Source organism: Mus musculus, chromosome 5 (genome assembly GCF_000001635.26).
Source record: "Mus musculus strain C57BL/6J chromosome 5, GRCm38.p6 C57BL/6J".
In the NCBI taxonomy this organism is placed as follows: Eukaryota; Metazoa; Chordata; class Mammalia; order Rodentia; family Muridae; genus Mus; species Mus musculus.
In genome coordinates, this window is record NC_000071.6 from 86,656,365 (window position 1) to 86,683,163 (window position 26,799).

The following is a 26,799-nucleotide window of genomic DNA, read 5'->3' on the forward strand; positions in this document are numbered from 1 at the left end:
CTATCTATCTTTCTTTCAATCGCTGATGCTGGCAACTCCCTCCCTAACCCCACTGTTGCTTCTTGAAACACCTTAGTCCCCGCCTCATCTCTCAACACCCACAAATGCCATTGTATATGGCTGTCTCTCTGTTGCTGACAAGCTCAGGGTATCACATTATTCCATCACCATCACCCCCCAGGCCTTTCTTTCAGACTCTCTCTAGTTTCTTATTTCCACCAGGATGGTAGGCACAGCAAATCATGGGAATCTCTTGAATTGGGGGGGGGGGGGGGGGGGAGAAGCCAGAATGCCTGGGATGTGGTGAGAATCTATAACCAGACTAATCCCAGGGAGAACAGTAGCCTTCCAAGGATCAGAGGCTCTGTGGAAGAGCCTGAAGCTGGCTTTGTTATCTGTATGTTCTGGGCTGTGAGGCTCTGACTTTCACCTCTGCAGCTTCTTGAAGAGTCACTTCTTAGATCAATTAAGAGAGCTAAAACTCCACCTATAGGGTTGCAGTTCCCTTTAGTTCCTTGGGTACTTTCTCTAGCTCCTCCATTGGGGGCCCTGTGATCCATCCAATAGCTGACTGTGAGCATCCACTTATGTGTTTGCTAGGCCCCGGCATAGTCTCACAAGAGACAGCTATATCTGGGTCCTTTCAGCAAAATCTTGCTAGTGTATGCAATGGTGTCAGCATTTGGAAGCTGGTTATGGGATGGATCCCTGGATATGGCAATCACTAAATGGTCCATCCTTTCATCACAGCTCCAAATTTTGTCTCTGTAACTCCTTCCATGAGTGTTTTGTTCCCAATTCTAAGAAGGGGCAAAGTGTCCACACTTTGGTCTTCGTTCATCTTGAGTTTCATGCATTTAGCAAATTGTATGTTATATCTTGGGTATCCTAAGTTTCTGGGTTAATATCCACTTATCAGTGAGTACATGAGCTCTTGTCTCTAGCTGCATATGTATCAAAAGATGGCCTAGTCGGCCATCACTGGAAAGAGAGGCCCTTTGGACTTGCAAACTTTATATGCCCCAGTACAGGAGAACGCCAGGGCCAAAAAGGGCGGGGGTGGGGGGGTAGGGGAGTGGGGGGGCGGGTATGGGGACTTTTGGGATAGCATTGGAAATGTAAATGAGGAAAATACCTAATAAAAAATTAAAAAACAAAAACAAAAAACTAGAACACATAAGTTTCTTTTTTGCCGGAAGTTCCTCTCTTCTTTACACTATCTAGATTTTTGATGGTATATTTGAAAGATGAAACCCTGGGAAGTGATTTCATAATGCAAGTTTATTACTTTCCTGGTGTAATAAACAAGGACAAATTGGAGATTCCATCTCACTGCTTGTTGTTTAAACTTCCAATGTGAATGACGCTTGCAAGGGCTGAGAGTAACATACAGTGTTTTCTGCACAGTTCTTCTCTATAGCAATCCTACTTTGTTACTGTTTGGATCTTCAGAGTACTTACAGCATGAAAAGATGAGTTAATTAGCTTTAAAATTGACAATGTACATAAAAAATCTTGCATTTTGCAATCATGCCAGATATTTAATAATGTAAATAGGTCTTCACTTATTGTACAACCTTTTAAAAAAATGATACAATCTTGTTTTAAAAACCTTTACATATTTTAGTAAATATATATTGTTTTAAGTGGTGGCTGTATAGTCTAAACTGTGCATTATCTACTTTGCCAGCTTTCAAAAGCCATTTCATGGGTGAATACCTTAAAATAGCATTTCCTCCCTTTTATATGCTGTTTTGTAATATTTTATAAATCTCTATAGTGTCAAAACTCTATATTACATCCCTCTTTGCATTTTCCTTTAGATAAATTAAAAATATGAAAAAATTTAAAAAAATTAAAAAAAGAGAGAGAGAGAGCTAAAACTCATCAGGAAGATGAGTAATCACATTAGGAAGCTCCTCGGGGAGGAGGACTCCAATATAGGCGAGTGTGCTCACTTTCTAGAGAATAGAAACACTGACCTCACCACCCCACACACCCATGAGAGGAAGGAAAAGCTAGCCTACTTAATGGTATGTCTATTAAATAAACATGCAATCAATCAAAATGTTACTGAATATAAAGTTCTTCCTTTACTTTAATTAGTATAAACCATACATTTTTATTGAGTTCAGATAAATTTTTTTAGAGGGCAAAAACAAAGAAAGGTCACTTATTGGTGTGCAAAAATACATTTATAGTATCATGTGACATTTAAATTTTACTTTGCATTTTCTCATTTTCTACTTTCCTCAAGTTAACTGAATGCATGTTTTTTCTTTATGTTTTTATTTTTTAATTAGATATTTTCTTTATTTACATTTAAAATGTTATCCCCTTTCCTAGTTTCCTCTCCAAAAACTCCCTACCCCTCTCACTCTTCCCCCTTCTCCTCAACCCACCCCCTCCCACTTCCTGGCCCTGGCAATCCCCTATACTGGGGCATAGAACCTTCACAAGACCAAAGGCCTCTCCTCCCATTGATGGCTGACTAGGCCATCTTCTGGTGGAATCACCATCCTGACCTAAAGCTGTACTACAGAACAATTGTGATAAAAACTGCATGGCACTGATACAGCGACAGACAGGTAGATCAATGGAATAGAATTGAAGACCCAGAAATTAACCCACACACTTATGATCACTTGATTTTTGACAAAGGAGCTAAAACCATCCTTTGGAAAAAAGACAGCATTTTCAACAAATGGTGTTGGCTCAACTGGTGGTTATCATGTAGAAGAATGCTAATTGATCCATTCTTATCTCCTGGTACAAAGCTCAAGTCCAAGTGGATCAAGGAACTCCACATAAAACCAAAGACATTGAAACTTATCAAGGGGAAAGTGGGGAAGAGCCTCAAAGATATGAGCACAGGGAAAAAAATCCTGAAGAGAAAAATGTTTTAAATATATTACATATAGAGAATTTCCACAGAAATCTGTATCTATGATGAAGAATTACTGTACTTATTCTCTATAACTTAAAACATATCTAAATTAATGGTGGTGAGAAACTCAGAATGACTGCAGACCTGGTGAATGCATCCATAACAAGAGGTTGTGATTCAATACCTGTTTTCAGAGTAGGTCAGGTCACAGTCACAACCTTCCACAAAGCTCTGACATGAAAATAGATCCCTCATGTTCCAACCCAACCTTGGGGAGGCACTACTGTCCCCTCATACAGCCTGGTAAATCACTACAGTCAACACCATGTTTCCACAGTTACAAAGTCTATATGATAAAACATAAGAACCTTAAGTACCGAAATAGCAGTAATGTAGACTGATAAGCCAGGGCACAAATAGCATTTTACCAGTATTTTGGTGGGAGTACTTTCTTGGCTAAGGGCTTCCTGAACTAAGAAACTCAAGGTCTCTAATTTTGTCTTGTTTAGTTTGATTAAAAGCTTACAAATATTCCCTTAGGGCAATAATTCTCTCAAAATAACCATTATATACATTTAAAAAGCATGTAAAGTATTGAGTGGGAATGGCTAAGGTTAAGAGGCCTGGATGTTCTTTCAATAGACTGGGGTTCAATTCCCAGCACCTATAGGGTGGCTCATATGGTCTGTAACTCCAGTCCAAGAGAATACAGCTCCCTCTTCTGACCCCTAGGCATTTATGTGGTACAGGAAAAAACGCCCATTCACCCCAAATAGTAATGTTTAAAACAAGCTGAGGGCTTGCTCAGTGATTAAGCATGAAAGCCTAAGGACTGCAAATGGAATCCCCGGGATACTCATAAATACCTGATGGGCTGATGGGCATACAAGCCTGTCTATACTTCCATCCTTAGAAGACAGAAATAGCCGGTTCTAACAGCAGCATGAGTTGTAAGACAGTATATTTCTGAGAGCTCTTGGTTTGACCATTACCCTGTCTCAGTGAAATTGTTGAGGATGATTCTTAACAACAGCTTATGCATCTACTTACAGGCACACTTACATATATAAGCACAAACACACATTTACCCACACACATGCAAAAACACACAGAGACACACACATATACAACGGGAAAGAATAAAGAATTGGATGTTCAGTGATATCGTACCAGGCGATATGATCTGCATTCATTATTAAAAGATGATTTTCTACTAGATACCAGTCTTGGAGGCAATCCAGTTACGGTAGGAAGTTACTCTCATATAGACCCCTGGCTTGTTGACTCTGCCACATTCATGCCCCCAGCTCACTATCCCAACAAGGTACCAAATATCTCGAGAATTGGGATGAACTAGTGGTCCTCCAGAGTCACCCTAAAAAAAAAACCAAAGAACATTTATCATTTTGACAGGTTCCTCTTGGACAGTTTAGCTACAGGAAAATATATTTCAGATGAAGTTGTGAATTATTGGTGCTCAATAGAGATTGAGGATCGAGGAGAGGTGTGTGGTTTAAAACCCTATACACCCCGAACCACCATTAGTACTGGTCAAATATATTCCCTGTTTCTCTTTTGTGAATATGAGAATTTGAAAGTATGATCTAAGAAGTTACATGCTAGTTATTGAGAAAGATTTTAGGGAATACATTGGAGTGTGCTTAAAATTTAGACTTTTGTAGCTGAGAAAAACTGCCTGAACTGTAGGCATGAGAGGGATAAGAAAATAAGAGTAATTTGGGGATGGCCTAAATATCTCCTAGACTTAACTTTTTCTGATCTACAGTTAAGAGGATACATTCTAATTCAGGACAACTCAGAATTTTGCACATTTCTACCACATACTAGCTCTGCTGTAATGTGTGTGTGTGTGTGTGTGTGTGTGTGTGTGTACATTACATAATATATTATAATATATTACATAATACATTATAATACATAATACATAATATATATATAATGTAATATAATCTTCCTCTGCCTCCATTTTCTTATTTATGAAATGAGAATAATAGTACTTTCATTATACAGTTCTCATGAGAGTTAAACAAATTAATACTTGTGAATGACCAAGGACAGAACTCAAGTCAGAGCAAATATATCATCAGTGTTAACTAAACACTTATAAACATGGGCTACCTATGGGCAATAATCACTTTAAACAGTTGTTGACAGGAATGCTAAAGCACACCTAAATGAAAAGCAGAATGGTCTCCTCAATTACGAACTTAACAAAAGGATAGCAGTTGTTTATACCCTCTGTGGTCCTTGTGAATGGTTTCCAGGCTTACCTGGCAAGCATCGATACTGCCTTCCAAGTAGCCAGCACAGAGCATTGTGTCCACTATCCTGCCTCCATAAGCTTCTTCTGAATTGCAAGTATTTGTGTCAATGATTTTAATGGATGCTTTCTGAAGTAACAGTGGGGATTTACCTAAAGGAGACCAACATGTCAGTAAAACAGCATCTGAGACCCTGATCAGAACGGACACTGACTCTAAGCTTCTATGCATATAAACCTTTATTAACGCTTGCCTTGTTTTAGGATAAACATATAAACCTTTATTAACTCTTGCCTTGTTTTAGGATAAACACACCTGTTTCTCTTGCCCCCAAACTAATGAAAACAATATTCAAAATCTTCATTAGAAACACCTTTCAAATGTTGCCAATTTTTCCCCTTCCTACATAATTGGTCCAGAAACTTTTGTATTAGTGTCTACAGGACAAAGAGTTTCTATACCTAAACTGGCATCCTTTGAATATTTCAAACCACAGCAGTTTGCAAGGTCCTGTGCAATGCTCCCTGAGAGATGGCCTGAAGGGACTGGACACCCAGAGCTGCCTTCCACACAGTACTCAGGTAATGGCATGTTCACATTGCCCTGAGTCTCTTACACTGAGCTTGGCCATTCAACTCACCATTGTAAGAAAATGATCCCCATCCTGTAACAACGACTCCTTCACCTGGTGGAAAAATCTGGGTGGATTCCGGAAGACAAACCCGATGCACATCATTATTGAATGAAACTTTTTCAGTGAGCTTTATAACTGCAACGTCATCATGATGTTCCCCCTTCACATAATCTTCATGAATAATAATCTCTTGAACAGAATGCTGCATGTAGGCTGGAGTTACTCTAGTGCCAAAGCTGACAGTTAAGTTTTTTGGATTATTTGTCCTGAGGGAACAAAAAACCCACATATTTTTATACTTATTTTTAGGTGACAGAAATACTACATTTTATAGTACATAGCAGCATCTATCACAAGCTTTTACGACATCAATATTTTCTTGCATTATAGCCCATTGCAACAGTATCTGATTTTTCATTTTTTTTCTGACTTATTTTGTATGTATAAGTGTTCTGCTCGCATGTATGTATGTCTATGCACCACATGTATATATTGAACATGAAGGTGAGATGGCTTTGTATCCCCTGTGACTGAAGTTGCAGACAACTGGGTGTGGCCATATGGGTGCTAGGAACCAAACCCAGTTCCTCCTCAAGTAATCTTAACTGCTGATCCATTTCTCCAACCCCATATAATTCGATTTTTAAATTCATTTTTAAAACATCTTGTTTGAGTCTCTTCAGTGTACACTAGATAGACTGATATAGTATATGCCTTTTAAAAGCTGAAATTTAATGCAAGTTGTGTATACAGACAGGTAATTATAAATTCTTTATGTCTGCCCATATATTTAATGAGACAAATAAATAGGGGGACATGAACCTCCATGCTTAAGAAAAAGGAAATTTCTACTACTTTTAGAGCAAACAGCATTTTAGACTGAGTCATATTCGCTTAGATGTTGCATAGGTGTGGGATAGGATGGAGGAAGAGAAGAGATTCAATGTAGAATTTGAACAACTGCAGGTGGTTTAGAGTCTGAAGTATACAGCGATGAGGAAATAAGACTCATGCAAGAAAAAAAAAGTATATCAAAAATGAATGGCATAAAAATCAATTAAAAAAAAAACTAATGGCTCTTCCTATTTTTAAGCGGTGAAGTAGAAAAGGTTGAGATAGGCTTATCAGTAGTTTGCTTTTCAAACCAGGACTTGTGAGGATGGAAGACAATTCGCCAGCTCCTCGGGATCCCCTGACCTTAAAGAACATGACGATCTTACCCTTGAAAGCAATGAGCTGCTGTGAGCAGAAATCTTTCGCCAATCAGAGATGCCCCACAGTAGTGTTTACCATTCACTCTGAGACTCGCTTGCCATGGCCACTCTCCTTTGTGAGCAGTGGAACCTCCCGTGATTCTGTCGTAGGTTGCAGACATTCTTGGTCTTCTCCCACAGCCTTCAGAAGTGGTCCGTTTGATTTCATCGAGAATAGAAAGATATATATATATATTCTGGTTGGTTATCTCTGATGCTGTCAGCATCCAGCACTAGATAGGAATAGAATCATCCACACAGGAAGTGCCAGCATCCCCAAGAGTCTCTCTCTCTCTCTCTCTCTCTCTCTCTCTCTCTCTCTCTCTCTGTGTGTGTGTGTGTGTGTGTGTGTGTGTGTGTGTGTTTCCCTCTCTCTTACACACACACACATACAAGAAGACCAACCTCTTCTTCTTAAAAAAAAAAAAAAGATTTATTTATTTCATGTATATGGGTACACTGCTGCTGTCTTCAGACACACCAGAAGAGGGCAAGTATTACACTTCTTTTATGTATGTATGTATGTATTTAATGTATATGACTACATTATTGCTCTTTTCAGACATATGAGAAGGGGGCATCCGATCCCATTACAGATGGTTGTGAGCCACCATGTGGTTCCTGGGAATCGAACTCAGGAACCCTGGAAGAGCAGTCAGTGCTCTTAACCACTGAGCTCTCTCTCCAGCCCAAATTTTGAACTTCTTTGTGCTTCTGTGCCATCATCTCTAAGACGTAATTCTAACCAAACCCCTCAGTGGAGCATCCTGAAGATTATTGCATGTAAAATTTATTGTTCCCTGCTGTAACGATCTTGACTGTTGTGGTTTTCACTGGAAAGTGATTTGAACTTACGGTTGTTGATAATCTTCTCAGCATCAACCTTACTGATTTCTGAAATAGAACCAAAAATCCACCGTTAATTTAAGCAGGGCAGTGGAGATACCATTTCCCACAGACCAGAAGTGATTGGGCATCCAGAACAAAGTATTATAGAAAGAAAAGAATTAGTTTATTGGGATTTTTTTCTGCTACATGTACATTTTAACATATTGTATTAATGTACCATCTTTATACTTGCACTTGAGAAATTACATTTTCATTATCTGGAGCTAATGTTTTCATTAACATCATCTAATGTCAAAAATCAGGACTATCTCCTCTTGAAAAAAGATTAAGTTCCATAAGTGAATCTGATTCATGTCAGTATATAAAAAGAACTACTAAAAAGTAACAAGGATTAAAAGTGCAAATCTAATGTTAATTTGCATACATCAATGAAATATAAACAAAACACACCATCACTTACAATGTTTGCTAAATGTATTAGTATCTAGTGTAGAAGAAGAAGCTGTCCCTTTTATTCTAAGCAACCACAAAATATAGCATTACTAGGAAAGGAATGAAAGAATGAATTTTCTCTGATCTATGATAACATTCATTTAAAATTATACTAAAGGTAGTCTTTATACTTGGTGTTTATGACATGTCCTAGGCACAAAATGATAAAGGAGCATTGTGCTCATCCAATCGGTGTGCTTACCCGTGAGCTTCAGAGACCCAGGATCTGTAGTCAGGGATTCTGGGTTGTTCTCCAGCATCTGACGTAAGATGCTTTCAATTCTCCTTCTTAGGTTTTCCTTGTTAGACCAGGGATCCTTAAACACCAGCCATATATGTGCTGTCACGCTGTTGTTATCAGGACTGGAGACAACATAAAGGTTTCAGACAGTGTTAAAACTTACATTTCTTTCTTTATTCTTTCTTATCTTGATTCTTTCCCCTCTCTATGTACAATAACATCACTCAGGATGAAGCTTCTAGTCTGCCGTATGCTTACATGTATGTGTCAACTGAAGATGCACAGCTCTCCTATGCATTTTGGAGTTATATATACCTGTCAGAAACAGAACTAGCCTAACGTACAAAGGAAAGATGATCACGGAAGAACTGAGTGTTATCTCTGCGTTCGACAATCATTTGCTGAGCAATTGCTGTAGCTGTGCAACTTTGCTGAATTTCACGGAGTGAAGACTAAGTGAAGGCTCAGCTGCTACCTTCTAGGAATTTTCAGACTTTTATGAGAGATAAGGTATGTGTGAAAAGAACTATGACAAATGAGGCAGAAAAAGTAAGACTTTTTTTTTACTAGAGGTATTTGGAGGAGTTACACATAATTTTTACTTAAAGTGTTAATGAAAATTTCATGTAAACATTAATATACAATGGACATTAAAGTACTTTTATTTATATTTCATCATCAAACTAAAATTTTCAAGCTAAGATTAAGAGAGCTATATCACATAATAGCCATTGGTAATGATATCAATTAGCATTTATTGGTTAGTGCTATGTTACAGATACTTTGTTGTTACATTTTTTATTGTATGTTTTATCATCTCTTCTTATCTATAGTAAAAGTTTTGTGATTTGGTTTTATCAACAATGTTATTAACTCAATATCTTAGAGATTACATAATGTTCAGGAGTATACCACTAACAAAGTAGGAATTTTACTCAGTAAAGATGATAGAGCCTATACTATACTCTGTATTCTTTACATTATATAGTGTTGTCCTATGCCTAGTTACTCAGTCTCTAGGAGACTGGACTTAGATGTAGAAAGGCTTTAATGCTAGCCAGTGCACAGCAACAGTGACAAAACATAAAACTGACCTGGAGATAATTTGACTATGATGTATAAGGCAGCCTTGTGTGGCTTGGGAAAAGAGTAACAAGTTAAAAGACTGAACAACGGACGTGTGGGTATTACTTATGATCCTTAGGGACAGTGTCTGAAAGTAGCCTCAATAATGTACCTATAAACTAATAATTCCTATAGCGTACTTAGTTCATGTGAATTTGGTGTGTGTAGCATTACATGCCACAGAGAAACACGCATGTCCTATGATCTCTTCTTCACTTTGTCTGGAATCTTGTTACTTTCAGACACCTGAATTCAATCTATGGGTTAAAAACAAAAACAAAAAAACAGAAATGCACACTGTGTTCAGTCACCTCAGAGAGGTACATGGGTCCTTCAACTTTAGTTTTCCATTTTGCCTAATAGTAAAACTAACCCAAGGTTAATGCTAATGGGAGCCTTAATCTATTCTGAGTTTGGCAATTCTAGGAGATACGTGAGTCCAGAAAAGGCAGAAGAAAGGTAGACATTGGTGGCATTGATAAAAGTAAAACAATGTTTGTCTTCATTTGAAATATGTTTATAAATCTGGGATACACGTGAAAAAGGAAATGTTTATGTGCAAATATTTTCATGTATATTATCTTCTGATTTTGCATGCAAGTCTATGACGAAGGCAAGAAAGCTGTTGTCACTGATATTTCATAACACAGAGAAAGACCAACTGGTCATGTGACTCTTTTAAGTCTCTATAACCATTAAATTATAAAATCTAGGCTCATGTTATACTGTCCCTATTCTGAGATTCCCTCTGCTATACTTTGCTACTTAATCTCATGTGCAGGGAACAGTTCTATTTTGTTTTAATGGTGCATGGAAGACTGGTACATGTGTGAACCTACTCTGTTTAGAACAGTTTCAAAAGACTTTCAACTGACTTTCAAGTAGAAAGACAGAAGAAACAGAATCTATATTTTTATACTCATTAATACAACTAACAGAAGATCATCAAATGTTTGACTTGGGAGCCAATGAATGGTTCCCTTAAACCTAATAACCACATAAGCACACGTTTTGTTTTGGTGTCATATTGAACAATTAGGCTGACATGTATGGTAGTGTGTCAGTGCTTAGTTATTTTTGGCAATGACTGTGACATATCAGAAGATTCTAGATTCATTCTCCCTGGAGCACTTGAAGAATAATACTATGTATGATGGCTTTATCTCTTTTACTGATGATTAATGATAGTTACTTACACCAATGTGATGACCTGAGAGTTGATATATTGTTTGTAAATGTTAGAATTCTGAAAGGCTTCAACCATCTGTTAAGAGAGAGAACATAGAGTTCAGCATCAAATGTAATATAATATATTTATACTTTAAACAGTTAACAAATACAAGAAAATCCAGCTTACTTTATTCTCAAGGATTTTACTGAGGTAGTTACTTTCTAGTGATGTCTCCCTTTCATAATTTCTGTCATATGGAATATCCAGCACTTTAAAACCACCTTGATAGTAGTAGATCTTGTTTTCTGTGAGATAAAAATAATAACATAGCATAATAACACAAAGCTCATTAGATATTGATCGCCCCTTATGATTAGTATTTCTGCAACAACTGAGTAAATCATCTTGGAGTTGTAGAAAATAGTTTTAAAACTAATAATAGAAAACACATACTCAGAGAGAGAAAGAGAGAGATTAAAAAGAAGAATAACATATTTTATCTTTGTATGTATGTATGTGCATATACATGATTTGTGTGTCTGATGTACAAGTGTGCGTGTATATTTGTGTGTGAGAGCTGGGATGTGCAAGTGCCACTGCACACGTGTGAAAGTCAGAGGACAACCTTAGGAATAAGTCCTTACCTTCTATATTACTTGAGACAAGGTCTCTTTTGTTTGCCTCAGTGTATGCCTGGATACTGGCCTGTAAGCTTCCAAGGGTTCTCTTATAACAAACAACCTCCCATCTTCCCACAGGAGTAACTATGATTAGAGGTGTGCACTACTGCATCTGGCTTTGCTTGGGTTCTGGAGTCTAACCCCATTCCTCAAATTGGGAGGTGTGATAGTTTGTATATGCTTGACTCAGGGAATGGTACTATTTGGAGGTGTGGCCTTGTTGAAGTCAGTGTGGCTTTGTTGGAGTAAGTGTGTCACTGTGGGCGAGGGCTTTGAGTCCCTAGTCCTAACTGCCTGGAAGTGAGTCTTCCACCAGCAGCCTTCAAATGAAGACTCTCAGAACTCTCTGCAACATCTCTGCTTGGATGCTGCCGTGCTCATGCCTTGACAATAATGGACTGAACCTCTGAACCTGTAAGTCAACCCCAATTAAATGTTGTCCTTATAGGAGTTGCCTTGGTATATAGCATCTGCCTAGAAAACCATCCATTTCATCTAGGTTTTCCAGTTTTGTTGAGTATAGGCTTTTATAGGAGGATCTGATGATTTTTTGAATTTCCTTTTTTTCTGTTGTTATGTCTCTCTTTTAATTTCTGATTTTCTTAATTTGGATGCTGCCTCTTGGCCCTTTATTTAGTTTGGCTAGGGGTTTATCTATCTTGTTGATTCTTTCAAAGAACCAGCTTTTGGTTTTGCTGAGTCTTTGTATTGTTTTCATTAAACTCCAGGAACAGGACAGCCAGGTCCATGTTCATTCAGAGATGATGCACCTAACCCTCAAAAAACTGGAGGCCCCAGGGAGTTTAGAGGTCAGGTGGGGTGGGGATGGGGACATCCACATGGAGACAGGTGGATGGGGAGGAGGTATGGGATGTGTAACAGTCGAAGGGTAGATGAAGGGAAAAAAAAATATGGGGTGTAAAAAAAAATAAAAAAAATAAAATAATAATACTATTATATAGAAAAAAAGAGTTCCCTTGGTTACAGTGTCTGATCACAGGACAGCCAGGTCCATGTTCATTCAGAGATGATGCACCTAACCCTCAAAAAACTGGAGGCCCCAGGGAGTTTAGAGGTCAGGTGGGGTGGGGATGGGGACATCCACATGGAGACAGGTGGATGGGGAGGAGGTATGGGATGTGTAACAGTCGAAGGGTAGATGAAGGGAAAAAAAATATGGGGTGTAAAAAAAAATAAAAAAAATAAAATAATAATACTATTATATAGAAAAAAAGAGTTCCCTTGGTTACAGTGTCTGATCACAGCAGTAAAAACCAAACTAAGTCAGGAAGCAAATTCCTTACCAACTGAGCAAATCTACTGAGCCTTAAGAATAGGATCTTGAATAAGAGAGAAAGAACTGAATACTATAATAACTTCTGCTTGAATAACCAGTTGCCAGACTATAGATTTTTAAAGTTATTATTCATTAAGTATTACTATTAGATGGATGATACTATAGAAAAATCTTAAGAAATATACTAATTTTCAAGAGAAATATAGTCTCACAGTAATTAGGTAACTAACCTAGTATTATAGTCTATTAAGATGGGCCAATGATAAAAACTCCATCATCTGAATGCAAGGCATACAGATAATACATTACATTCCTCAACTTTCACAGATACTAATCTTACACACACACACACAAACATATATATATATATATATATATATATATATATATATATATATATATATTCAAAAGGCATTTGCTGTTGTCAGAAGACAATCCCCAGTAAAAATGATAAAGATGAACAAAATAACTGACAACAAATGTCAGGCTGTAAGGAAAAAGGAATTCCCATCACTGCTGCTGAATGCAACTTGGTACAGTAATTCTGGAGATTAGTTTGGAAAATTCTCAAAAAGGAAATCTACCACATGATCCAGCTTGGGAACTCCATGGTATATGCCCAAAGGGGTCTATATCCTATTCAACAGACCCTTGCAAAGCCATGATCATCAACTGTATTCACAGTACCTAGGAAATGGAAACTACCTAAATGCCCTTCAACATATGAATGGATAATAACAATGTGGAACTGTGAACACTGGAATACTATTCACACTGTAAAGAAAAATGAGAGTGTGCGTCTTCAGGTAAATGAAAAGACTGAGGAAATATTATCCTGTGTGGGGTAACGCAGAAAGAACCAGGATGACACATGCCACACATTCTCTCTCATCTCATGTCCCTGGCTCCAAGTCTTTAGATGCTAGTATACAACACAGAGTAACCTTGGATACCAAATGAGTATATTGATGACCCCATCAAAGAAGATTCTCTTTTCAGAAAATAAAGACCATCACAGACAACCACATTGGATAAAATAAAGAGATCTAGAGATCACAGAAAACCAACTGGAATACATATATCTCTATCACAGCTCCTGCAATCACAGCTCAGAGATGGAAGTCTGCAGTCTTAGTAATGACTCCATACAAGACCTACACAGGCCTACCTGAAATGGGACCTTAGAGCTGAGAGAAGTAGACACATGCCCCTATTCCTAACCCAGCAGCTATCTCCATTTGATAACCACTTGCAATTGAAAATTAATTTTCTCCAAGGGAATTCCTCCAGAGAAACAAAACACTCTTAAGGGTAGGTCACATGCCCAGCAGTAAATGGCCAGCACAGAGTGAACTTCATAGAATCTTTGGAAGTTCCTTGACTCGTGATGTTAATTTGGGCCTTTTTTGAAACCCTAATGACCCTTTGCCATATACATTATGATTTTTGGCTTTATGTTTTTATGTGATTCCTGTGGGTGTAAATGTCTGTGTCTCTGCATCTATCAACACTTCTTGTGCTTTTTCTTTGGTCTTTTTTCGTTTGCTTATTTGTTTATACTGTACTATTTTTGATTTGTTTTTTCTTTGTTTTGTTTCATTATTATCCCTTGGATGTCAATTGTTTTCTAATGCAAACAGCATATACGGTATGGAAAATATCTATTTGCAATAAAAGGAAATAAAAAATTAAGTGGCTGCAAAGACAAGACTTGGAAGAATGGCAATGTCAATGGCCATATTAACACAAAGACATTTTCATGGGTCTCCAACCCTGGACAAGGACTATAGAGGACTATAGGCAGCAAACTGATGACACTTGGGAGGGGGAGGATTAGCCAATCTCAAGGATAAACCCCTTTATTGCTCATCCAATACACAGTGGAAACCATATACATACCACCAACAAAGACAGGCTTGGCAGGTTGTTATTTATATACTTCGGTGCACACACCTGTGTGTGTGTATGTAGGGGGGTGCAACAATAATAATCAATGAAAATGAGGCTATCATAAAAGTGGGAGGCATAGGGAGGGCTCGAGAGAAGCCAGCTGGAACAGGCCGGAGGGAGGAAGAAAATGGGGTAAAGTGACATGGTTTTATTTTAATAAAAAACAAAAAGTCCAACATTTTAAATCTATTTAGAGGATTTCTATATTGTCTTTCTTATTAATAACTAACTAGCTCAAATGTCAATATCCCTTGAATTCTCTTCTTCACATACAATAACTATAAAACTTTATTTACACAGTAACAAAATACTACACAGTAGAATAAGTTCTTTTGCTTGTCTATAAGGTATCTGCTCATTTATGTCTAAATTGATATTCATTCTTTTATTTGTGTGTAGAAGAAGTGCTTCTATAGTACAACATTTGCAAATGCTAGTGATACTTTCTTGCAGGATCAGGGGTCCCCAATAGTGGGAGATAATTCACATATTGCAATTGCTTCTTTACATCTCACAGAAATTTAAATAAACAGCACAACAAAGACAAATTAAGACAAATGCATACCAACCTACTGCCAGAAAGTGAACTAAGAGTCCAATAATTATCCCAAGGGCTGCCAGCACTCCAAGCACACAGAGGATGATTAGCCATGGTGGGATAGATTTGCGGGATGCTATGACTGGTCTGCAAATGGAGGAAATGAAAAATATATCATAAAACATATATTTCTTTGTATTGTGTTCCTCTTGCTGCCTATGAAAGCATCACAATTAGATACAGAAATATTAAAAGACAAAGAATGGGAGCAAGAGGTCAGCAAGATAGCTCAGAGGGTAAAAGTGTTTCCCTGCGGAGCCTCATGACTTGAGTTTTATCTCAGGAGTCCACGTGGTGGAAGGAGAAAGCTGAGTCTTTTGGGCTGTCTTCCAATATGCACTTATATAGCATGGTGCACACACACACAAACACACACAAATGAAATGTAAAAATTTTAAAGAAAATGGAGGAGAAAGGATAAAAAGTGATTTTCTTAAATGTTACTTTATGAATTTTTTTCTCTTTTTTCCCATCTCTACACTATAAAAGTATTTTTCCTGAATATGGTTGTTGCTGTTATATCTACTATGAGGAAGAACCATTTTTTCCCATTATCAATGGAAAGAAATAAGAGTTTGTGTCCATCAGGAAAGATGTCAGTCCAGACAGGAAGGGAGAAGAAGAGAAATACCTTAGAAAAATTCTATGGCTAAGATTGTCTAAACACTTTGAAATACGATTATGCACCAATATTATTACGTCCTAATGCACAATACATGTGAAAATGTCAAGTTTTATCCTGGAAGAGAGCAGTGTCTATCCATCTTATTAGCTTATTGTTGTGGTTTAAGTAAATCTTCTCTATAAAAGGCATGTAACAGGAGATCTACAAGTTAGGTGTGTATTATGTCTCAAGCAACCTATGTGGTTGAAAGCCTTGGACAGAGTTGAGATTAGAATCTGCAGGAATTTATCAGGAACAAAAAGTCATTCTTACCCTATTATACTCTTGCCTCTCTCTTGCCTCTTGCCCCCTTACTCCCAATTCCCTTCCCTCCTCTCTCCATGTGGCCATGGCCAGCCCCCATTTCTCTACTCTCTCCTTCTCTCTGCCTTTCTCTGCCTCTGCTACCCTCTTAACTCCCCTCCCCATGCCCTGAATAAACTCTATTCTATACTAAAAAAAAAGAAAGAAAAAAAGAAAGAAAAGAAAAGGAAAAAAAGAAAGAAAGGAAAAAAAAGTCTGGGCAGACAGTTTACGGAGAAGAAATAACATGTGGTGCTCAAATCATGACTGATGGCTGGCAGTTTAGTTTCTGAGCCACACTGAGTCATGAATCTGACCACATCAAATCACACAAGGTTCTGAGGACACACCAGTCTCTTCAAATCCACGTCATTGTTACACACTCTGTACTTTTGTCTGATACACTCACCTCATGTTCCCCCAGTGACCTGTCACTCAAACATCATCTTTCCATTCTGGCTCTTTCTCTTCATTAGCATCTTCTATCATGTCCAAACTTTCTATGGTCTCGCATTGAGATTTTTTTAAAATTTTTACATATAATTCCCTTTATCTCTCATCATTAGCATCCTGGAGCCTAGGGCTATTGTTTTTATACTTTGATCATAGTCCGGAACCTAGCATCACAGATATTTAGGAAACAGTAGATGAATGAAACCAGGCAGACCAAAAACCATTATCTTGTGAGAGAAAGCTAGCAAAAGGACACAGACCGATTAGGACTTGTATTTTTATCCTCTTAAATTACTCACAGGAGAGCTTATACTGCTTAGGAAGAAAAACACCAGCCGGCAGCATTCATGACCATAATTGAAAGAAGAGGAAAAATGACAGGTGGAGACATCCAGAGCTGAGACTATTTTATTATAATCCTTGGGAACAGAACAATAGGAACCTGGGTGGTGATATTGAGAAGGGGAAGAAAATGAACCATTTGAGAAAGTTTACAGACTACAGATATTTGCCAGAACTTGGGAACTATATTGATAAAGGGGAGGGATACATTTTATATGGGAATGCAAAATGAAGCCTACAGGAGATCACTTGAGGATAAAAAAAAAAAACAAAAACAAAAACGTTTTTGAAACCTGGAGTTTGAAGGATTTCCAGATTTCCAGTACATACAGATATGCCATGCTGGTGCTTAACTGAGGGGCCACAACTGTGGCTAAGAACTTAGCAAGCATCGCATGAAGGAAGAATAGAGACTGTAAAACTGGACCAGTGTGTGAGAGGGATTAAAAGGCTTCACCAAATTAGAATTTCTCTTTCTCTTTTCGGGGTAAAACATTTGTTTCCAGCCCTAGTGATTGAGTTGTCATAAGCTTTTGATGTGTTTCCTGAATTTTCCATTCTAAAATCTTGGTGGCCCTTTAACGTATACGTCTCTCTTTATTTTTTTTAATGTATTTATTCACTTTACATCCCAATATGAGACCCAATACCCCCTTCATACAAAGATCCTCCCCGACAAATCTCTGAGAAGAGGGATTTACACACATCCCCACACCCCACATCCTACACCCATGCCCACCTTGCTCCAGTTGTTGGGAGACCAGCAATCTTGTCTACTGAGTGACCACTTACCTCAGCTCCAGCAAAGTGTCTCTCACTGAAGGGTTCCTAGTCTCAATCCACACCCTTTGTTGGTTTGTCTTCCATGAACTTTTATAAATTATTATCTTTCTACTTCTCTCTTAATTGGGGATTCATGTCTATATCTCTACTTTCAACTAATTTTGTTTAGAGACTTTTCGTTCAGAAAAGTTTTTTGTACAATAGAGAGACATTTCAAATTTCTATCTCACTTTGTATAGTCTAATAAAAACACAAAGTATTTACTTTTATTAAACTTTTGCCAAACAAAAATTGTTAGTGTTCATTTAGGCTTTCGTTTGAAGAAAAGGAATTGAAACAGCTTGCTGCTTACTGATCTTTGAAGTTACTACAGGACACAGGGTTTTACATTTCACTCCCTACCCACCTTCCATCTAGATAATTTCATGTCACAGTCCAGATTTTTTTTCCTGAGTTTTAGTTTTCTTTTGCAAGAACCTAAAAACATCCCAAACTATAATCTATCATAGATGATTAAATAAATGCTAATGTTCACAAGGAAACTTCTCAAGCACAGGAGAAAAATCGTTCCCCTGTTAGCCAGTTCCTGATATCCCCCCATATATTCTTTAGGAAAATCTCATAAGAGATGCTTCAAGATGACGTTCACAAGACTGCAAACCGGATTTTCTTTCTAGTCTACAGCCTGTCCCTAGTGCTAAGGAAGCATTGAAAATGATAACATTGGGTTTTGCAATCCATCTGATGTTATTTTCACTCCGTGAAACCAGTCATCATTCAAGCACCTACATGCATCCAAAAGTTCATCAAAGCCTCCTGAAAGCCGCCAGTGCAATCAACCACATGTCCTAATCCTGCCTAGCTCAGGAACGGAATGGGCTCAGTGTCTTACTCTGAGAAGCTGATTCCAGAATCAGGGCTTGAGCCTTGCCTAGGCAACTCACATTTTTTGAAACTGTAGTTCAATCCTTTTACCTTTCTCTCAACCTAAGACCTCACGCAGGTGTAAACTAATAATGGAGAACGATAACAATGTGAAATGCTCCGCAGATATAATCTATCATGCACCAGAATATAGGTAATGACCATTTACAGAAATCAAACAAACAAAATTCCAGTCATACAGGACTTTTTAAACTTAAATTTGCCTGCCTAATGGATCTTTTAGTTTACATCAGAAATGTTGAAACTAGGAAAAATTAAGGTCATAAATAAAATAACATCTTTAATACACAACAAAATCACACAATAAACCTCTAAGTCAAGAAAGATGCTGTTAGTATGTTCTATCACAAATGAGTATATCCATTCTAGTAATACATTTAGAGTAATGCTGGCTATTTCCAATATAGATGTGTCTTGTGGGCTCTCATTGACCTAAATATATAAATGTAATAATATATATTTATAACAATATTTATGTAAGATATACATTTACATCTTTATAGATAACACCCATGGAGTAGTAATACTGTGCAATCCAAGACAATATTTTTAGTTTATGGTAGAAAGCCTGAACTTTTAAACAACTGCAGAGACCATTATCATTATCCTTCCTAAGCACCATTTCGTATTTAACTCACAAGGAAATAAAATGTCTCTGCTACTGCCTCTCTCTACTAGACAACAGTCACACGGTTGTCACATTTTTCACCCACTCAGTGTGAAGTTACACGCCCCTCTTTTGAAGCACCCCTCAAACTGGGGCTTAACACCTGAGATTGCAAACACAAATGTATCTTTGTGACAATATGTCTCCATACTGAAGTTCCAAAGGGCTGTGAAATCACTATACATTCACCACCTAGACACAGTTATTTTTGCCACAGTCCTTAAAATGAGACTCAAATGGAGGAGACTGTGAAATTCTATTTTGTCAGAAGGTTAGACAGGCACTTACCTGTACATAACGTGCTGATACACTGGTGGCTGATATTAATGCAGAGGGAACTTCTGAACTCCTTACGTGTTGATATTGGTTCTCGGGTAAATGTGCTAGCTACAAGGATATTTGAGATTTTAAGGGCTGGTACAATAGCAGAAAGACATTTAAAAAAAAAAAAACTTGTTTAACAGGTGTGGTAACAACTGAGGATCTGTAGCTTAGAGGAAATAACAAAGCTTGTCTTTGAATTTGAAATCTAGAATACAAACAATGGTATAACTTGGTCATCAGAAAGACCCACCCAAAACTACTGTCACACTAAAGTGAATCAGTGCTCTGACTCAGGAGCTATCCATCCTCTCAGCACAGAGACTCTCCCCGGAGAAACTAACACGTATCTGACAAGTTACTTAACTGTTAAGTTGTGTCTTTTAGGATAAACACACTTATGAGAGCCTAAGTCATTTGAAATGTGCTTAACTTAGAGTCCCATGGGAATCAGTGAAAGCTGTTATAGGGGTGAAATTACAGGTGAAAAGTAGGGTTTAGAAAAACAAAGTACTTTGCTTTGATGGTTCTTTGTACAGAAAATGGAATGAACTAACTAAGCAGCTGAGAGATCTTTTACCAAACAAAGACATATTAGGTTTTTGAGTGACACACTAAGTTCTTATAAAAACAGAGCTCAGGGAGCCATTTTTGTATTTGTAATACAACTACCTTGGTGCTTGTGACTATTTTTGATGTCTTGAAGAACACATTTCTATATGTTCTCATAAAGTTAGTATTTTACATACTTCCTGGGGTTTCATAGTGTTTCCAGAAATAGTGATATACCCTTATACACTAATGGGAAGGACCAACAAATATAGAGTAGTGAATGTATACATTAATAACAGATTTAACAGTGCTAGAAAGAAAATAAAGCCAGATAGTTGAGTAAAAAATGGAAAATGAGGTGGCTAGGGTGGCTAGCTATAGAGTAGTCAGATGAACCTAGAAGATCAAGCTTTGAGCAAAGACCAGAATAATGATGTAACTGCTGTGGTTTGCTGTACTATCACTTATATGGGACACTTTCATTTTTTAAAAAAATTAGTGCCTGAGACAATAACCTAAGTGATAATGTGCTTGTCATACAAGCATTAGAATCTGAGGTGGGGCCTTCAGAACACACATAAAATCCAGACACAGCAGCATGCTTGTGACCTAAACATTAGTAGGGTGGGAACAGGTGGGTCCCTTGAGTCTCTGGCCTGCCAGGTTAGCTGAAATGGCAACCTTCAGGTTCAGTGAGAGATTGTGTCTCAAGATATATTCCTCTACATCATCTACAACACAATCTCTCTTTATCCATATAATAGCATGATATAATGGAGAAGACATGATCTTTGCTTCAATGATAGTCTGAGTGACAACTAGCTGTTTGACATAAATCTTTTGACCTTGAGCATTCCCATAGGTAAAGATGTGTGGGCCAGCAGGACCATGCTTGGGAAACTATTATATCAACTAACAAGTGCTTGTCACAGTGCCCAGGATAATTGGTTTTTGTCTTGTTTTGGTTTTTTTGTTTTGTTTGTTTGTTTTTAGTTTTTCGGAGTAGGGTTTCTCTGTGTATCCTTGACTGTCTTGTAACTGGTTCTGAAGTCTCCAACTAGTGCTGTGCCTGCTTCTGCTTCTCTAGTGCTGTGATTAAAGATGTGTACCACCACCAATCTCCCAGCTTGCTTTGTCTGAACAGTGACAGCTTGATTTTACTTTGCCCATTTCTTAATCTGTCTTGAAAGGTGAGGGTTTTCCTGGTATCTTAATTTTATTTAGGATTCGTAATGCTCCTCAAATTTTCACATATCTTATTCCGTGAGCATTCATGCCTTGTGGCCCAACCTAGTTACATTCCTTTCTCCAAGACTCGCTTGCAAAGCCTTATCTTCTCAATAATCATATAAACGTATCAATGCTAGTTTTGCATTTAATTATCTGCTACTATATCAATTTCTATCTGTAATCGTCCTTTGGGTTGTCTTATCACTTAAATATAAGCTGCTTGAACTTGAGAGCAAGAACCATGTTATACATCTCTGTTGTTCAGATGCTGATCATATCACTTAGTGTTCAGTGGAGGTTAGTAAATAAGTTACGTGTTTCGGATATATGCTTAATATCCAAAATATATGGGTGACTCCTAAAACTGAATAAAATATATTAAATGTGCAATTTTAAGTCTATGTACACTATGCACAGAAATAGATATATGGTTCTGTATGTATAACTGTTCACAGAGAAAAGCAGAGGTAGTCAAACAACATAAAAATGAAATTTACTCTTTATAACAAGTATTTACAGAAACAAAAAATAAATAAAATGATATGTCACTACTAAAGCTAAAAATATTCATTCCTTAAAGATTTTTTTTTAAAGCTGGGGAGTTGGTTTAGTGATTAAGAGCACTGACTGTTCTTCCACAGGGTTCTGTTGCCAATATTCACATGGTGGTTCACAAACATCTGCAACTTAGGTTCCAAGGTTAGCCAACATCATCTTCTGGCCTCTGCAGGCACTGCATGCTTATGATATACTAGCATACATGGAGACACATAAAAAATGAAAATAAACAAATATTTTCAAGAAGAATAAGATTTTGGAGAGCCTGGCACTTGGGAGATAAAGGCAAAATCATCATGAGTTCAAAGTCACCCCTGACTACATGATGAGATTGAAACTAGCCAAGGCTACATGAGACCCAGTCTCAAACAACAAAAGCAAAAGTTTTAGTCACATAAAGACTCTGTAAAAATGTATAGAAATGCATCCTCACATCTGGATAACTAAAGTAAGAATTGAGACAGCATCTTCTCAGTGCAAATCTAAAATTTAAAATAATTTGTCCATAACCCAGTGACTGTCTATCCTAGCACATAGATTCAAACAGAAGGAGAAGAAGAAATTTGTTACAAAATCCCTAATAGTAACAAATGGAAACAAATTATTCAACAAGACATGGTCAAATTAATCATCTTATGGGGCTGGGGAAATGGATCAGTCATTGAGAGCATTGACTGCTCTTCCAGAGGGCTTGAATTCAATTCCCAGCAACCACATGGTGACTCACAACCATCAGTAATGGAATCTGATACCTTCTTCTGGTGTGTTTGAAGACAGCTACAGTGTACTCATATACATAAAATAAATTAATTTTTAAAACAATGAAAAAATTAATCACTTTACATCAGTACATGGAACATTATTCAATGGGAATGGAGTTATAGTTGGTCTTATGGTTTAATAATACATCCACCCTTCATTCTAAGGTTCCCCTCTTGTGCAACAGAAACTGGGGATCTAAAACCTACATCTCCCATAGTCCCTTTCAGTTAGGATTCTAGGTACAAATTAGCTTTCTTCTTTATTAGATGAAGCAACCAAGAGGCCTTCAAATGTAAAGGTGAGACTTCTGTGGTTCTCCAGCAACAGCCCATTAGCTTGTGATGCCTTCTGAAGCAATGTTCACAAATTCACTCCCCATTTTCCTGAGAAGCAGTTTGTGGACATGAGGAAGTTATAGCTGGTGGTATAGTTACCGGATCTTATCTGTTGACTTCCGCAAAAGCTTCCCATGGCACTCACTTCTGCTGTTCTGTGAGTCATCACTGGGGCTCAATCCAAAGCCTCCACCTCCAGCCTTTCAAAAAGTCTGGAGTTTTGTTATTTTCTTCAAAGTTCTTTCTACTGAACATGTTTTTCCTTATTTGAACAATCTGTCTGTCTGTCTGTCTGTCTATCTATCTATCTATCTATCTATCTATCTATCTATCTATCTATCTATCTATATTTTTCTCCCTGTCCATCTCTTTCTCCATCTGTCTCTCTGTCCCTGAATATTTCTCTCTCCCTGTCTTCTGTCTCTCTATCTCTGTTTCTCTCTCTCTCTCTCTCTCTCTCTCTCTCTCTCTCTCTCTCTTTGTGTGTGTGTGTGTGTGTGTGTGTGTGTGTGTGTGTGTGTGTGTGTGTGTGTGTGTGTGTGTGTGTAAACTGAGTGAATACATTGTGGTTTACTTCCTATGAGTTTGCCATCCACTTTGGCTGCTTCAACCCTTCCCCTAGCACTTCCATAGAGGTCCCCAACCTTGGTCCAATGGTTGGCTGTAAGTATCTGCATCTGTCTTAGTCAGCTATTGGTAGACCTCTCAGAAAACAGCCATGTTAGTCTGTAAGCACAACATGGCACCAGTAATAGTGTCAGGGTTTGGTGCTTGCCCATGGGATGGATCCCAAGTTGAACCAGTCACTGGTTGGCCTTTCTTTCAATCTATGTTCCAATTTTTTTCTCTGCATTTCATAGACAGGAACAATTTTGGGTTGAAGGTGGGTTGGTATCCCCATCTCACCACTGTGGGCCCTCTCTAACTACTGGAGGTGGTCTCTTCAGGTTCCATCTCCCCAATGTTGGAATTTTGGCTAAGGTCACCCTTATTGAATTCTGAGAGCTTTCCCCATCCCAGGCCTCTGGGACTTTCTAGAGGATTCCCCTTACTCCTACCCCTGGTAGCTGCATATTTCCATTTATTCTCCTGGCCCTCTAGGCTTCTCTTCTGTCTCGTCCATACTTGATCCTGCCCCTTTATTTCCCTTACTCCCTTCCTTCTCCCACCCTTGTCCCACACCCTCTGCCTCCATGATTATTTTGTTCCCCCTTCTAAGTGGGATTGAAGCATCCTCACTTGGGCATTCCTTCTTGTTTAACTTCTTACAGTCTGTGGGGTTTATCATGGGTATCCTGTACTTTTTGGTTAATATCCACTTATTAGCGAGTATATACTTTGCATATTCTTTTGGGACTAGATTACCTCACTCAGGATGATATTTTCTAGTTCCATCCATTTGCCTGCAAAATTTATGATGTCCTTGTTTTTAATAGCTGAATAGTAGTATTCCATTGTGTAAATAAACCATACTTTCTGTATCTATTCTTCAGTTGAGGGATATCTGGGTTGTTTCCAGTTTCTGGCTATTATAAATAAGGCTGCTATGAACATAGTGGAGCATGTGTCCTTGTGTTATGGTGGAGCATCTTTTGGATATATGCCCAGGAGAAGTATAACTGAGTATTAAGTTAGGATTATTTCCAATGTTCTGAGGAACCAACCACAAGATTGATTTTGAGAGTGGTTGTACAAGCTTGCAATCCCACCAACAATGGAGGAGTGTTCCTTTCTCCACATTCTCATTAGCATCTGCTGTCGCTTGAGTTTTTAATCTTAGCCATTCTGATTGGTGTAAGGTGGAATTTCAGCGTCATTTTGATTTGCATTTCCCCAATTACTAAGGATGTTGAACACTTCTTTAAGTGCTTCTAAGTATGGGGAATCTCTTGGAAGTCCCAGAGACATGGAATCGTGAAGACTCCCAGGACTCAATGTGGATAACCTCAGCCAAAATGCCCAACAGTAGGGATATGGAAACTAAAGATATGGAACCTCCAATAGTAAAATAGGACCCCCAGTGGAGGGATGGGGACACCAACCTACCTACAGATATCTCTGAACAGTCTAGAAGAGGTATCCTACATCTGTCATTGAGCTTTCTGTTTGGTATCTATGCCTTCTGAGATAAGAGTAATTCCCTGTGTACGGTATCTCCAACGTGTGTGTGTGTGTGTGTGTGTGTGTGTGTGTGTGTGTGTGTGTGTGTGTGTGTGTGTTGTGTGTTATGTATTTTATAACTTGTATAGTATAATATATTATAAAATAGATTTCCTTCTATTTTTAACATCCTTAAAGTTAGTTATGCCTCCCTATCTCAACCCTCTGCCCTACACTCCCACCCCTCCTCCCACTTAAGCCTCCTTTCCCATTATTCATCCTTCCTCGTTTACATCACCTGTGTCCTGTTTCACCCCTTTACCTTAAGTGCTTTCTTTTCCTCCTCACCACTGGCATCTTTCTGTCTCTTGAATTCCAGTTTTACACAAATTAAGCAAAAAATTCTAGAAATTTGATGCTATGATTCACCTAAGACTGAAACATAATATTTCTCTTTCTAGGTCTGATTTACCTCAGTCAGTACAATTTTTCCAGTACCATATACAATTCACAATTATGCAAGCTTCATAGTTTCACTTTCCTTCACAGATTAATAAAAAAAAAAAAACTCTCATATGTAGCTACCATGTTTTCTAGATCCAATCACCGAGTCGGTTTTCATGCCCTAGCTCTGGTGAATAGAGCATCAGGGAATATGGATGTGCATACATGTCCTTGTAATAGCGAATGCAGTTCTTTGGGTATATATCCAAAGGTGGTACAGTTAGGTAGAATGGAGAATCTGTTTCTTGTTTTCTATGGAAATGCCACACTGATTTTCACAGTGACTTTATCAATTTACATCCCCAGAAGCACACATGGTGGTTCTCTATTCCCTACATAATGCCAATGGTTTTTGTCTGTTTTCGTAATCTAAGTCAATCTGACTACCATAAGATGACATCTCAGAGTAGTTTATTTGGCATTTTCCTGAAGGATAAGAATAGTGAATATACTTTAAAATATTTCTTTTTTTCTTTTTTTTTTAAATATTTTTATTAGGTATTTTCCTCATTTACATTTCCAATGCTATCCCAAAAGTCCCCCATACCCTCCCCCCAACTCCCCTACCCACCCACTCCCACTTTTTGGCCCTGGCGTTCCCCTGTACTGGGGCATATAAAGTTTGCAAGTCCAATGGGCCTCTCTTTCCAGTGATGGCCGACTAGGCCATCTTTTGATACATATGCAGCTAGAGTCAAGAGCGCCGGAGTACTGGTAAGTTCATAATGTTGTTCCACCTAAAGGGTTGCAGATCCCTTTAGCTCCTTGGGTACTTTCTCTAGCTCCTCCATTGGGGGCCCTGTGTTCCATCCAATAGCTGA

General features: G+C 38.0%; 1 protein-coding gene across 1 annotated transcript; it reads right to left on the reverse strand.

Moving 5' to 3' along the window:
• Window positions 1–3,157: 3,157 nt before the first annotated feature.
• Window positions 3,158–19,934, reverse strand: Tmprss11b (transmembrane protease, serine 11B). The gene is made up of 10 exons (NM_177024.4): window positions 19,905–19,934; window positions 15,431–15,546; window positions 11,121–11,239; window positions 10,960–11,027; window positions 8,600–8,760; window positions 7,912–7,950; window positions 7,024–7,198; window positions 5,810–6,069; window positions 5,179–5,321; window positions 3,158–4,262 (listed from the first exon to the last, which is right to left on the reverse strand). Exons 1-10 carry the CDS (start codon window positions 19,910–19,912, stop codon window positions 4,101–4,103), a joined length of 1,251 nt encoding a protein of 416 aa, NP_795998.2. The 5' UTR covers window positions 19,913–19,934; the 3' UTR covers window positions 3,158–4,100.
• Between the last annotated feature and the right edge of the window lie 6,865 nt (window positions 19,935–26,799).

Coding starts and splice junctions, on each gene's coding strand:
- Tmprss11b (NM_177024.4), bottom strand. Junction 11,240..15,430: donor AGTTCACTTTCTGGCAGTAG/GTTGGTATGCAT, acceptor TTTATCTCACAG/AAAACAAGATCTACTACTAT. Junction 8,761..10,959: donor TCTCAGGTCATCACATTGGT/GTAAGTAACTAT, acceptor TGTTGTCTCCAG/TCCTGATAACAACAGCGTGA.